This window comes from Lynx rufus, unplaced genomic scaffold (genome assembly GCF_022079265.1).
Source record: "Lynx rufus isolate CCGP_SWC_20201006 ecotype Redwood Valley unplaced genomic scaffold, mLynRuf1.p SCAF_1, whole genome shotgun sequence".
Lineage (NCBI taxonomy): Eukaryota > Metazoa > Chordata > Mammalia > Carnivora > Felidae > Lynx > Lynx rufus.
The window spans coordinates 195,345,737-195,358,812 of record NW_025814823.1 but is presented as its reverse complement, the minus strand read 5'-3'; the positions used below and the strand labels follow the sequence as shown (position 1 = coordinate 195,358,812).

Genomic DNA, 13,076 nt, shown 5'->3' with positions numbered 1-13,076 from the left:
CAAGTGGTTCTTTGCTGCCTCCCTTCATACACTGGACTTATCAAAAGCCATTTCAAAGAGGCCCTTCTGGGTGTCCAAACAGAGCTGGCTCACACCTGTGGGCTCACGCTGGAGTCAGTTGGGAAGTGGTGGGTGCCCCCAGGCTTGTGGGATAGCCGTTTATTTTGGGTTGTTAGACCCTTGAAGAGGCTCAGCCTTAGACCCAGAGGGAGTCCCCCTAACAGAGCTGAAGTCTGCAGCTCAGGTTAGGTTGCAAGGCTTCAGCTTAAAAGGCTGTGCCAACATCTGAGCACCTGCTGCAGAGAATGGAGAAGAAAGGCTCTCGGAGCCCCAAAGAGCCTTAGATCATCAGGCCAACTCCCTCATTTGACAGGTGAGAAAACTGAGGTACAGAGAAGAATTGGTAGGGACTCATGCAAGGTCACACAGCAAGTGATGGCTCAAAGGCAGGATTCAAAACTTTGTCTCCTGGCCACTGGATTCTGAGCTCATGTGTTTGCTTTCCAACACTGCCAGCCTGAAAGGCACCTCACTGGCGGTGGTCTAGTGACACTTAGCTGCTGGCATCTTAGCTGCAGACGGTGAGCGCATGGCCCTGTGTCCACTTCCTCCCTCCAGCTCACTTCCAACTGGTCTGGATTTGGGTCCCATTTAAGCACAAGGTAAGAAGCAAGAGGGGGGAAAGGAAGGTGAGAAGGAAGGGAAGAATGGGGTGGGAGAGGGAAGGGGAAGGTGAAGAGAAAGTGAACACAGTTGAATTTCTGCAGATAAAAGCTCCAAAGTGGGGCAGCTGTCACACTAGGTTAATTTCCTGAAGTTGAATGACCTTGGGAACATCACTTTTTGCTGATTTGTCCTTCTGTCATGCTGCATGGGGCTTAGCTTTGTAAAGATACAAAACTAGCCTGGCAGCAGCAAAATCCAAGCAGGGTAACCTCTCCTGCCCCAGCCAGTCAGGGCACTTGGTGGCTCTCATGAGCCCATCACCCTTCCATCTGGATGTGCACTGGCAGGACAGGCTCCGGGGTGAGGAAGGCCACATCGGCCTCTGGCTCTACCCAGCCATCCCCTCCTTAGTGCCTCCTTTCCCTGATGAGGTTCTTAAGTACCCCCCTCCTACCTGTCCTGCTCTCAGGAGACACCCCGAGTCCAGTCACATCTGAGGGTTAGGATGTGTATGCAGACTCCCCTATAGTCCTGGACATTTAAAGCTCATCTGCTAATGGAAACAGGAAGATTTCTTCCGCCAAAGAACTGGAGGGGGGGGGTCATTTAGGGCCAGGGTCCCTTTTAAGCTCTTTGAAATAAAAACATATTCATTCATTCATCAAATGAGTACCTATCGAATGCCCTACACTGTTCCAGGTCCTGAGCAGGCATCAGATCCATGCTAACAGATGAGAATCTAGGCTGACTGTGGGAAATTTGGCAAATGACTTAAACTTTAAGATCGTCACCTGTCTAATCTGCAAAGTGGGCATAATAAAAAAATACTTCATGGGATTGATAGGATTACAAATAATTTATGTAAAATACCCAGCTTAATAAATAAATTCTCAGTGGATGCCAGGTATGTAAGAATCTAAAGTGGACATTGGTCATTTTCTCCATGGCTCGAGGGAAGAAGTTGGGAATGAGGTGGGGAGAGTTGGCAGGAGACTCTGAAAGCTTGCCCCTAAACAGCATCTGCAGGATACCTCCTAGCTGGGAAGGGGGTCCTAGCTTCCTAGACCCAGTGCAAAGTATGGAAGATAGAAAGGGTTTGGGGCAGCCCTGGCTCGTATCTGTGAGTAGCACCATCTACCTTTCGTTGGCTGTTGAAGTGGCTATGACTTTTCAGGCTTTGTGCCTTTGCTCCTGCTATTTTTTTTTTTTTTTAATTCTGATAAGAACATTTAATGTGAGATCCAACCTCTTAACAAATGTTTATGTGTATAATACAGCATTGTTACCTGTAGGCATAATGTTGAATGGCATCTCTCTAGAACTTCTTCATTTTGAGTAACTGAACAGCCCTGCCACTGAGCACTGCCTTTGAATACTCTTTTCCATTTTTGTTTTATTGAAATTGTGGGTGAGCTTAGGGGGCCTAACCTTAACCCCCCTCCCGCTCTTTAGGATGCTTCCTCGGTTCCCCTGGTTATAATGAACCACTCACTCCTAGGATTTCTCAAGGTATTGGATTCTCAGTCGCTGAGTGTCATTTACAGAGCTGGCTCTGTGTATTGTGCAAAGGAGCTGGGTTGCCAGGGCCTGTTCACGCCTGGTTGGTTCACTTCTTAGTATCTGCTCCCAGAAGGACAAGGTGTGTTCTGAGGAGGAGGGTGGGGGCGAACCTGTGTGGAACTCACCTGATGCTATAGAGGACATTTCCGTTCCGGGAGATCCTCAGCAGTTTGTTGTCTGTGGTAATCTCGTGGAAGTGGGCCCCCTTCTCGTTGGCGAAGAACAGGTCGGGTTTCCATATGGAATCCAACATGGATGGGTCCAGGTCCAGAGAGTCATCCGGGTACTCATTGTAGGCCAGCCGGGGGTCGTTCCACTGCTGCCGCAGGAAGATGTTGACCCTATAGTCCTAGAGCCAGGAGAGGAGGAGGTAGAGTCAGGGTCAGGCCCTGGGATGTCAACTCTCAGAGGACCCCTGGTGCTTTTGTTCAGCATGCCCCAAAGTCCCTTCTGGAGAGTTATGAGTGTGGTTGTGCCTAATGTGGGGTGAGATGTAAAGTCTGTGCATCAGGAAAAAGTCAGGGGAGTCATTCCTAGAAATCCTCTTAAATTAAGTACATTTAGTTCTGAACTGAGTTATTTAAATGTTTTCTTTTGAAAAATTAAAAAAAAATAATAAAGTTCCAACTGGGGCACCTGGGTGGCTCAGTAGGTTATGCATCTGACTCTTGATCTCAGTTCAGGTTTTGATTTCAGGGTTGTGAGTTCAGACCCCACCCTGGGCTCCCCGCTGGGCGTGGAGCCTACTTAAAAAATAAAAACAAACAAACAAAAAATAAAGCACCGACTGATGTAATAAACACCTGTTTTCATCCTGTTGACATTTTGCCCTGTTTGCTTCATTTTTTTAGGTGAGATTAATAGTCCATCACTGATAAGGTTGAAGTCTCCCTTTTATTATCGATGCCATCAGGGCAGTAATTCCCATGCACACTGAGGTTTGAGAGTCACTGCTCTAGATGGATTGAAGGAGCAAAAGGAAAGGCTAAAAGCTGATGTCTGAGCATTCACACTATTCTGTCTAAAGAGAGCAATTGATTCCCAAGCAGCGAAGAAAGGATGGGTGAATTCAATGGTCGTAGGCTTCACATCTCTCTGTTTCAATACCAGCCTTCGGCAACCTTCTATCATATATGTTGCTTTATTTCTTTGGGGAGAATTTTCTAAAAAAAAAAAATTTTTTTTAAATGTAAGGTCTACACCCAATGTGGGGCTTGAACTCACGATCCTGAGATCAAGAGTTGCATGCTCTTCCAACTGACCCAGCCACCCCTGGGGAGAATGCATAGATGTTGTGGAGTTATACCTTACTGGGTTCTCAACTCAGTGCTTGGTTAAGGGCTTCTCTGATGTGACTGTAGTGGAGTTATGTGGCTGAAAAAGTCACGATCAAACCCAAGAGGGAAATGTTGGACTAAACCAAATGCAATGGATTTTTTATTGTAGGACTTCTCAGAGACCTTAATACGCTGACTATTTGTACGTATCTCCAAGAAGGGAATAGAATATGCATTATTTCCCTGATTTATTTTGGCTATAGAGCTCTTGTGTTTGTACATGATGCTTGTCTTCTATAGAACCTACGAGAAGTACGGTCCTAGTCGAAACTCTCTCCCCCACCCTCCACCTTTGTTTTTTTTTTTTTTTTTCCAGATGGACAAAATGAAGTCCAGAGTTAAGACCGACCTGGTATCACTCTGAAAAAGCAGGTCAGAGTTGATTCTGGAACACAAGAGTCCTCACTCCTAGCAGAGGATTTGGTCACTTGGTTCTAGAGGAGCCGAAAGAGTCCATTTAGTTTCCATTCACAGCCTGAGAAGCAGTTAGTGGGGTGGTGGGTCTCTGTGCCAGGAAAGTGGGTAATGAAGTTAAGAAATATTTTCACGAAGAAACGTTTTCAGTTTTGTTAGGGAGGCATTGTAAATCTGTGATCTATGAATATTATGTCACTGCAAGTAGAATTTGGGACATATTTGTGCTTTCCGGGAAGAAGAACATGGGTCTCTATGTTGGATTCTCAAAAGGGCCTATAGTTCCTTAAAAGATTAATGACCTCAGTTCAAGTCCAACTCTGAATGCTCTCCTTCACCAATAGTCTCCACACAGGAGCACCTGCTGCTTTCCCTGAAGGTGCTGGATAAATGAGATCATGCTACATTTTCTTTTCCTAATCACTCTGGGTCTGTCATCAGCAGGGATGGACTAAAACAATCCTCCTCCCCACCCTCACCCTCACCCCTGCCAGCATCCCCCACAGCACATGCCTCATTCTGTTCTCCTTCAGAAATATCCATAGCTTCATAAAATGTTCCAAGGTATTATATAGGATTGTTCTATAATTTCATTGAGGCCTCTCCCTCCAGCCCGATAGAAAATGACATTTGGTCTCATGATCTCATGTCTTATAAGTCCCGTGGTGGAGGGAGAACTCTAGGCCAGACCTGGATGTTGATACTTTGTTTTTCCTGCTGACAGTAATGGACGGCTCCCAATCTGGCCCCATCTGATTGGGGAATTAGAACTAGCCTCTCTTTCTCTCTTGGATTTTACGTGAAGTGCGCACGCGCATGTGTTTTCGTGCATGTGTTTGTGTGTGCAACGGGGCACTGGACAAGTCGTGTCAGAGTAAACGAGACTATGAGTGGTTGGGCAGGAAGAGCCTTCGGTCCCCAAACCCCAGCTGCACTTTTGATGTTCTTGCCAGTGATACGTCACGCCTGTTGACGTGACCGCAAGGAAGAAAACAAAGTGGCATTTCTTAAAATGGTCTGTTAGGCACCAGGTGCTGTTCTAGGTACTGTCACACACACTTAATCCTCACGAAACCCCTGCACACCAGACATTCAAGTTCCTTTAGTGAGGGGAAAGAAACTGAGGCTTGTAAAGGTTATGAAACCCAAGGCCCAGAGCTAGTAAGTGGCAGAGCTGGGCTCTGAATGCGTCAGCCCAGCCCTTTGTTATGTCCCACAGGTGTGACTAGCCAGTTCTGTGCCAGAGATACTGCTCTGTCATCCTCACTGCCTCGGTAAATTCTGCCTGCTCAGCTTAGGTGCTGTCTCCTGCAGGAGTCTCGATGCCTCCAGACTTCCACGATCTCTTCCTTTTCTGATCTCCTTGGCAAGACGGAATCACCAGGAACATTTAATTTAGCACTGGGTGCACCTTATCTTCTCAACTTGTTCGGCAGCAAGTTGAGAGGATGAGTCTGACCTTATATTTCTCCTGCACCATCCCACCTACCCACGCAGTCAGTGCACCTACGAGCTACCCAATACCCAGAAGGAGGAGGAAGCAAAGCCAGAAAAAGTTAGAGTAGGAAGAGCTTTCCTCATTTTATAGTGGAGAGACTGAGACCCGGAGAGGGAAGGCATTTTTCTAAGGTCACGTAGCGGTTCAGTAAAGGACCTATTGGCTTCTCTAGGCCTCAGTGTTAACACGAGTTAGGATAGGGGAGCCTGGGTGGCTCAGTCAGTTAAGCGTCTGACTCTTGGTTTTGGCTCAGGTCACGATCTCATGGTTTCATGGGTTCAGGTCCCGCGTCGGGCTCTGCGCTGACAGTGCCTGCATCACCTTCTTAGGATTCTCTCTCCCTCTCTCTCTGCCCCTCCCCCCACTTGCACTGTCAATGTCTCTCTAAAAAAAAAAAAAGTTGGGATAGATGGTCTCTAAGAACCCTTCCAAATCGAACAGCTAATTGTTACTAGTTTTATTTTATTTTTATTTTTCCATTTAACTGAGCCTCTATTAAGGACCAGGCACAGTTCTAGGCACTGGAGAATCTACCAAGAACAAGAAAGACAGACATATTCTTGCAGTCCCAGAGCCTAAGTGTAATGTTTACACCACACGGAGACAAGGGCTGCGATGGGGATGAAATACAGGGTGCCACGGAGATGTAGAAGACAGGCCCTCCAGCCAGATTTAGGGCTGGTGGTCAGGGAAGGCTCCAGAAGAAGCGATATTTAAGGTGAGGCCAAATAAGATTGAGCCAGAAAGGAAAAGCACTTTGGGCAGTAGGAGCCGCATACTGGGAGGTCTTGAGGCAAAGGAAGGATGTGGCACTTTAGGGGTGCCTGGGTGGCTCCGTCGGTTAAGCGTCCAACTTTGGCTCAGGTCATGATCTCGCAGTTCGTGAGTTTGAGCCCCGCATCGGGCTCTGTGCTAACAAATCAGAGCCTGGAGCCTGCTTTGGATTCTGTGTCTCCCTCTCTCTCTGCCCCTTCCTCACTCATGGTCTGTCTCTGTCTCAAAAATAAATAAACATTAAAAAAAAAAAAAAAGGAAGGGCATGGTCCTTTGGAAAAAACAGCAAGTAGATGTTTTAAGGGGAAGGTGCTTGCAGGGCCTTGCAAACTCTCCTGAGGGATTTGGACTTCATCCCGAGAGTCATGCGGAGCCTTTGAAAAATTTTAAGTAGGGGAGGGCATTATGACATTTGCATGTTATTACTGATATTTAAAAAGATATGTTAGGGGCGCCTGGGTGGCGCAGTCAGTTAAGCATCCGACTTCAGCCAGGTCACGATCTCGCAGTCTGTGAGTTCGAGCCCCACGTCGGGCTCTGGGCTGATGGCTCAGAGCCTGGAGCCTGTTTCCGATTCTGTGTCTCCCTCTCTCTCTGCCCCTCCCCTGTTCATGCTCTGTCTCTCTCTGTCCCCAAAATAAATAAACGTTGAAAAAAAAATTAAAAAAAAAGATATGTTAGTTTTTCTTATAAGAAAAGTAAATGCATGTTGATCGTAAAAAAGATAAAGGTACATCACTTAAAAGTAGGAAAAGAAAACAAGAGCGGTGGGGCCTCATTAGGAAATGACCAGTGCAAAGGGAAAGCGGGAGACCTGGAGAATGTATCTGGTGTCCACAAGCAGCATGACTCCTCCCAGCAGCCCCCTGCTCCTCCCTTCAGAGGCTGCTACCCAAACAAGCTGTTGCCATCGATTTTCTCCTCCTTAGTTGGTAAACAGCAGTGGGAAATGCAGTTCAGAAGAGATCAATGTAATTGGTGTAATAGGCTGAAAGCTAGATGCTGTTTTGCTTACTTAGCCCTGCAATCACACTGGTCAGCGTTCGACATGCTCGGGGTCTCCGTTCAGGGTCAGGGGCCAGAGGAGCAACACTTGAATTCTCCACCCTAGAGCCTCAGGTTCCACCTCCGGTAGTTGGCTTCCAGGTCTCGAGCTCTCAAGGCTGGCCCATCTAGGTCTGGGGTGGGAGGGATTTCCTGAGCTCTCGCTCCGTAGTCTCTAGGATCAATTCACCCATCCTGCCTCCGAGAGTCGCTGATGGTCTGTTTTCTGGTAATGGGGCAGCTACCTTGCTTATAAGACCAAGGTAGAGCATTCATTCCTTCATTCACTCATTCTACCACTCAACAAACATCTATTGAGGGCTTCCTGTGTGCCACTGCAGTGGGATCTGCCCCCCACTGCCATCCCCGCTGTGTCCAACTTCACGCTCCAATTTTTCCCACTAAACTCTCCTAAACTCAGCACTGTGGTCAATTAGGAAGCATGAAGTGTCTTAATAGGAAGGGGCCTGGATGAATGTGGTGGTGAGAAGGGAATGTGGTAGACAGGATGTGCTCCCGTTGCAATCAGAGCCAAGAGATAGTGTCCAAGGCATGGACAAAGGCCAGATTCTCATACCTTCCTAGGTCTCCGTATCCAGCTCTCAAAGAGGTGTCTTCTGTCTAAACTCAATTCTACTCTATAAATATTTGTTAGGCTTAGAGGAAGAACAGTGGGGATGGAGGCATAAGGTCTTGGTTTCTACCCTCAGAGAGTTCAAATTATCTGGCGGGTGATGCAAGATATGGACACAAAAACTACCACACAACACTGGCAGTGACAAAGGTCAAAGAGGTTCTAAAAAATTGCTATTAGATATTGCTCTCGAGTCTTTGAGATGACTTCCAGCCAGCTTGGGTGAATCAGGAAAAGCTTTCAGAGGGAAGGTGACTTTGGAAATAGCCCCTTTCAGTCTGTTCCAGCCCACCGATGTTAGCACCTCCAGGTCTGGTGTTGTTCTGAGATGGGAACAATATCTAGTTTCAGCTGGAAAGGAGGCCACTGATGTGTGAGGAAGAAGTCCAGGGGTGGGGAGTCAGGCTTAGAGCAGGACAGGGCTTGAGGACTAGGGTGTGGCCTCAGTGTATTTAGATTAGGATATATATATATATATATATATATATATATATATATATATAGTTGCAGGTCAAAGGAATCTCGTGTAGAAGGAATAGCAGAGGTGTGTAGGTAGGGGCATTCAAACCATTCAGCTTAGCTTAACCACTAGCCATATAAGTAATAAAAGGTCCCCCTTACTGAGGACCTACTATGTTCCAGGTGTTGTGCTAAGCATGCCATGCATTTCGGCTCTTTTTATCTTTTTTTTTTTTTTAATGTTTATTTAGGGTCACCTGGGAGGCTCAGTCGGTTAAGCATCCAACTTTGGCTCAGGTCATGATCTCATGGTTCATGAGTTTGAACCCTGCGTCGGAGTCTGTGGTGACAGCTCGGAGCCTGGGGCCTGCCTCAGATTCTGTGTCTTCCTCTCTCTCTGCCCCTCCCCTGCTCACACTCTTTCTCTCTTAAAAATAAACATGAAACATTTTTAAAAAAATATTTATGTATTTTTTGAGAGAGAGAGAGAACGTGTGATCAGGAGAGGGGCGGAGAGAGAATCTCAAACAGGATCTGTGCTGTTAGTGTAGAGCCCAATATGGGGCCCCATCCCATGAACTGTGAGATCATGACCTGAGCCAAAATCAAGAGTTGGATGCTTAGCCATCTAAGCCACCCAGATACCCCTCAGCTCGTTTTATCTTTAAAAGAACCCTATAGCACATATATAGCCAACCTAAGTTATAGGTGAAGGAGAGGCAGAGAGGTTAAGTAATTTGTTCAAATTTACACAGTAATCAGGAGGATTGGAATCTGAGTAGAGGGTGCTTAGCCTTGCTATATGAGCTGCCTCTTCCTCTCCCACCCCAGGAGGGAGCTGCCCTCCCCAGCCCTCTGAAAAGCACCGTGGAACCAGAGTCATAGACGAGGTCTCCAAATGTGAGATGAGTCAGCCCCAGCTCTTCACAGTAAGGACCTGGCTCATTGGCACATGTAGAGTTTACCAAATCCCGACTGAGTGCCAGGAACTGTGCTAAGAGCTTTAGTGAGCCCTCTCACCAAATTCTCACAGTGACACCATTTTATAGATAAACTGAGGCCGGGGGCTATCTCGTGCTTCATCTAAAGTTAGTGACAGGGCTGAAGCTTGAATCCATGACTGGCTGACTCCAAAGTCTGCTTTTAAGTAGTATGCTGCACTGGCTTCTTTTATTGATGATGCGTGATTTGGGGTTGCTGCTTTTTAGTTTTCAGGGCACCCTTATGTTAATTTTGTTCTGTGAAGTTTGGCATGAAGAGAAGATTCTTCTCCACCTTGGACAGATGTGGTATCTAAAGCCCTAAAATCTTGAGTTCTCACCACTAGTTACTGGTAGATCCAGGATTGATAATACTGATATGTAGGCTTGAGACTTGACCACGTGTAAGGAATGATGCCAAGAGCATGATGTGTGTTATTTTATCTTCATGGTAATCTTGCGATGTAGGTTCTATTATCGTTCCCATGTTATGGTTAGTTACATCAAGGCACACAGAGGTTAAAGTACTGTTCCTACATCACACAGCTAGCAAGTGCTAAAGTTGACATTTGGACCTAAGATGTTCATGCCAAGCAATTAACTCCTAGACTACACTGCCCAGGATCTCCTAGAATTGCCCCAAGTGACAGTTTCATGACACTTTAATGCCACCTGATACTATCTCTGGCTGTGGTTATGCAGCTGTGGGTTTGTAGATACCCATAATTATCAGGACGTATTAAAAGGGGCAAGAAACAAAAAGCTTCTGCCCCAGGTCCCGCAGTCCACCTGTGCTCCTACTTCATTGCTGATCTGACCCTTGAATTTGACCCATTGTCTGTGCCACACTCAAGTCCAGTGCTGGCAGAATCCCCAGATCCTGTCCCATTGTCTTCTTGGTTCCAGATGCCTGCTCTGTGCCTCGAACCTCTTCCAAGTCACCACCCTGCTTGGTGCATTCTGATTTGGATCTCACGCAATCAGAGATACATTTGTTGTAAAGAACTGTAGGTGGGTTGGACCAGTGGAACTGAGCATCTTTGTTTATCTTTAGGGGATCACTAAAACACAGCATGAGTTTAATAATTACATAAAAATGCTAATAGCAGCTGCTTTTATTGGGATTCTGGCATTTGCTAGAACATTATATGCATTGTATCTCTAAGCCTTTCATCAACCTAGCACACTGGGTATTACACTCATTTTACAGGGAAGGAGACTGAAATTCAGAAATTATTTGATAATAATTCTATTATTCAGTAGAGGTCAAGAGTCTTGCCCAAACTCCTATAGCTAGTAGGTGCTAGAGCATGGACACGAACCCAGGACTATCTGGCTCTCAATTTCACATTATTTTGACAATTACATATGGACTCTCTATTTCCTTTTTTTTTTTTTAAACCAAGTTCCTACGTGGGTAGGTGAAAGAAATATGGTAGATGTAGTATACTGGGACCCCACTAAGCCCATGTGACTGGTTGGCTCATACATGCCTTTATAGTCAATTATCAGGTGGAGAACTTTGGTTTGGGATATTAAACAGTGAGGTGGATTCATAACTGGTTGTCAAGGAGTGCAAATTGAAGGGCGGATGTTACCCTGGAAAAAGGCAAGAGGACAGTGTTGTCAGTACAGGGCACAGTAGTGAGACATGCCATTAGCCCATTTGGAAAAATGGAAAACCGGTTGCTCTGTGTGGGTTAAACTACAGCAGAGAAGAATATGCAGTAGAAGAGCTTGGCAAGGCCCAGAATCAATCACAAAGTCCCACATGTAATCCCAATGATTTAGAACAGGCCTGTGCTTGTAATTTAATAACTGGAACCCTAATTTACTGTATCGTGTCTCATTTAGAGAACTATTTTATAAACATATGGGAGACATTCACTCAGTAGTATGAGAAAAGGGTATTTGAGGAACAAGAATTTGGCAATTGGTAATCTAGCATCATTGGGATGGGGGAACATCAACATTTTCATTCCTGGAAAGAGGGTTTCTGAATGGTAAGGCAGGGATGGTTTCTTAGACCTCTCTCTGGCACGGACAAAATTTCCCTCAGGACTGTCGGTCTTCTTCCTTCTTTTTTGTCCAGTTCGACGTATGTCAAATGCAACTTTTGATTGGCTTCCCTGGTATTCAGAGAATAGCAAGGGAGTGCTTTCACGGAGGACAAGAGCATTCCTATTATTCAAATGGAGAGCCCCACTGTAAATTAAATAACTTGGCAGTCTTATTTACCCACTTTAGTCTTTTCTGGGTTTGACTGTCATGAGTCAGCCTTCCTGAATCTGATCTGATGGAGAGCCAACTCTGAGCTGTCATAAATTCACGATTGCGATGCCTGCCTCAGTGGGGTGCTGGGAGAGAAGCATTCAGGAGAGGATACCAAAGCTGCCTGAAGCCCCATTTCCTGCCTGTAACAGACTCTAATGGCATTTCTGAGTGTTCTATCCTTGGCCTTCTTTAAGCATTCAGTTTACCAAGGCTTTGTGGAGTGTTGAGCCGTATCTAATTGGATGACATTTAATAGACTTTCTCTTGGATCCCCCAAACCCAAGAGTATAAAAAACGACCGAGCATTAGCTGTGTAGAAAGACTGAAAGTGTAATGGAAAAAAGCAACAACAGAAAAGATTTCATCCCAAATAGCAACAAACCACACAAAATATCTAGGAATAAACCTAACAAGAAATGTGTGACTTGTAGACAATAAAAAAAAAAGTAAAAACCACCACCACCACCACCAACCACAACAACAACAATTCTAAAACTTTACTGAAAAGGCATAAAGGAATACCTAGATAAACGGAGGGATGTACCGTGTTTACATAATATTGTAAAGATGTCAATTCTTACCAAATTAATCTATAAACTCAATGCAATCTCAATAAAAACTTGAGGCCATTTTTATAGCCTCAACAAGTGGGTTCTAAAGTTTATATGGAAGAGAAAATGGACTGGAAACATTAGGAAAACCTATAGAAGAAGAACAACAGAGAACTTTTCTAGCAGAGGTAGAAATAAAATGTTAAGCCTTAGTAATTAAAATAGTGTGGTATTGGTGCAGAAACGGACAAAAGGAGCAATGGAATAATAAACTGAGACTAGAAACAGACCTAGGCATGATGATAGAAAAATTACTATCTAATCAGAGAAATATAGAGTTAAACCACCACCAAATACTATGCAGAAAACCAAACCCTAACTGTATTAAGGAGGTATATGTAAAAAAAGAAATCTAGACTATTATTGAAAATGCCCAGTATGCAAAAAAAAAAAATATGCAAAGATACTCAAATTCACTAGGAATCTGGAATGAAAATTAAAACTGACAATGAGGTACCATTTTAAAAATCCCGTCTGGTAAAATGAAAAGGCTTGATAATATCGTGGGTTGGCAAGGTTTAGGGAAATGAACACTGTTACGGGGACAGTAAATTGGGAGCTGTTTTGTAAGTGAGCTGGACAATAATGTCTGTTGAAATAACAAGAAAGGTGCATGTCCTTTGATAAAGGCATTCCACTTCTGGAATATATCCTGAGGAAACACACAGAGTTGTAGACACGACTATCCTTTGGGGTGTTGTTTGTATTAGTGAAAAGCTACATAAACGCAAAGGATCCATCAGGAAAAGAGTGGATCGATACCATGAAATGATGGCATGGGATTGTTTAGGCAGGCCATAAAGGTTGGACACAGATTAAAATTAT

The 13,076-nt window shown here is 45.0% G+C and overlaps 1 protein-coding gene across 2 annotated transcripts in view; it reads right to left on the bottom strand.

Annotated features, from left to right (window-relative positions):
• Positions 1-13,076, bottom strand: part of GLRA1 (glycine receptor alpha 1) — an 82,937-nt gene that overhangs the window by 20,202 nt on the left and 49,659 nt on the right. For both annotated transcript variants that reach the window (XM_047073533.1, XM_047073543.1), the window contains exon 4: positions 2,352-2,575. In XM_047073533.1, the coding sequence (XP_046929489.1) occupies positions 2,352-2,575 (224 nt within the window). The remainder of the gene's footprint in view (positions 1-2,351; positions 2,576-13,076) is intronic.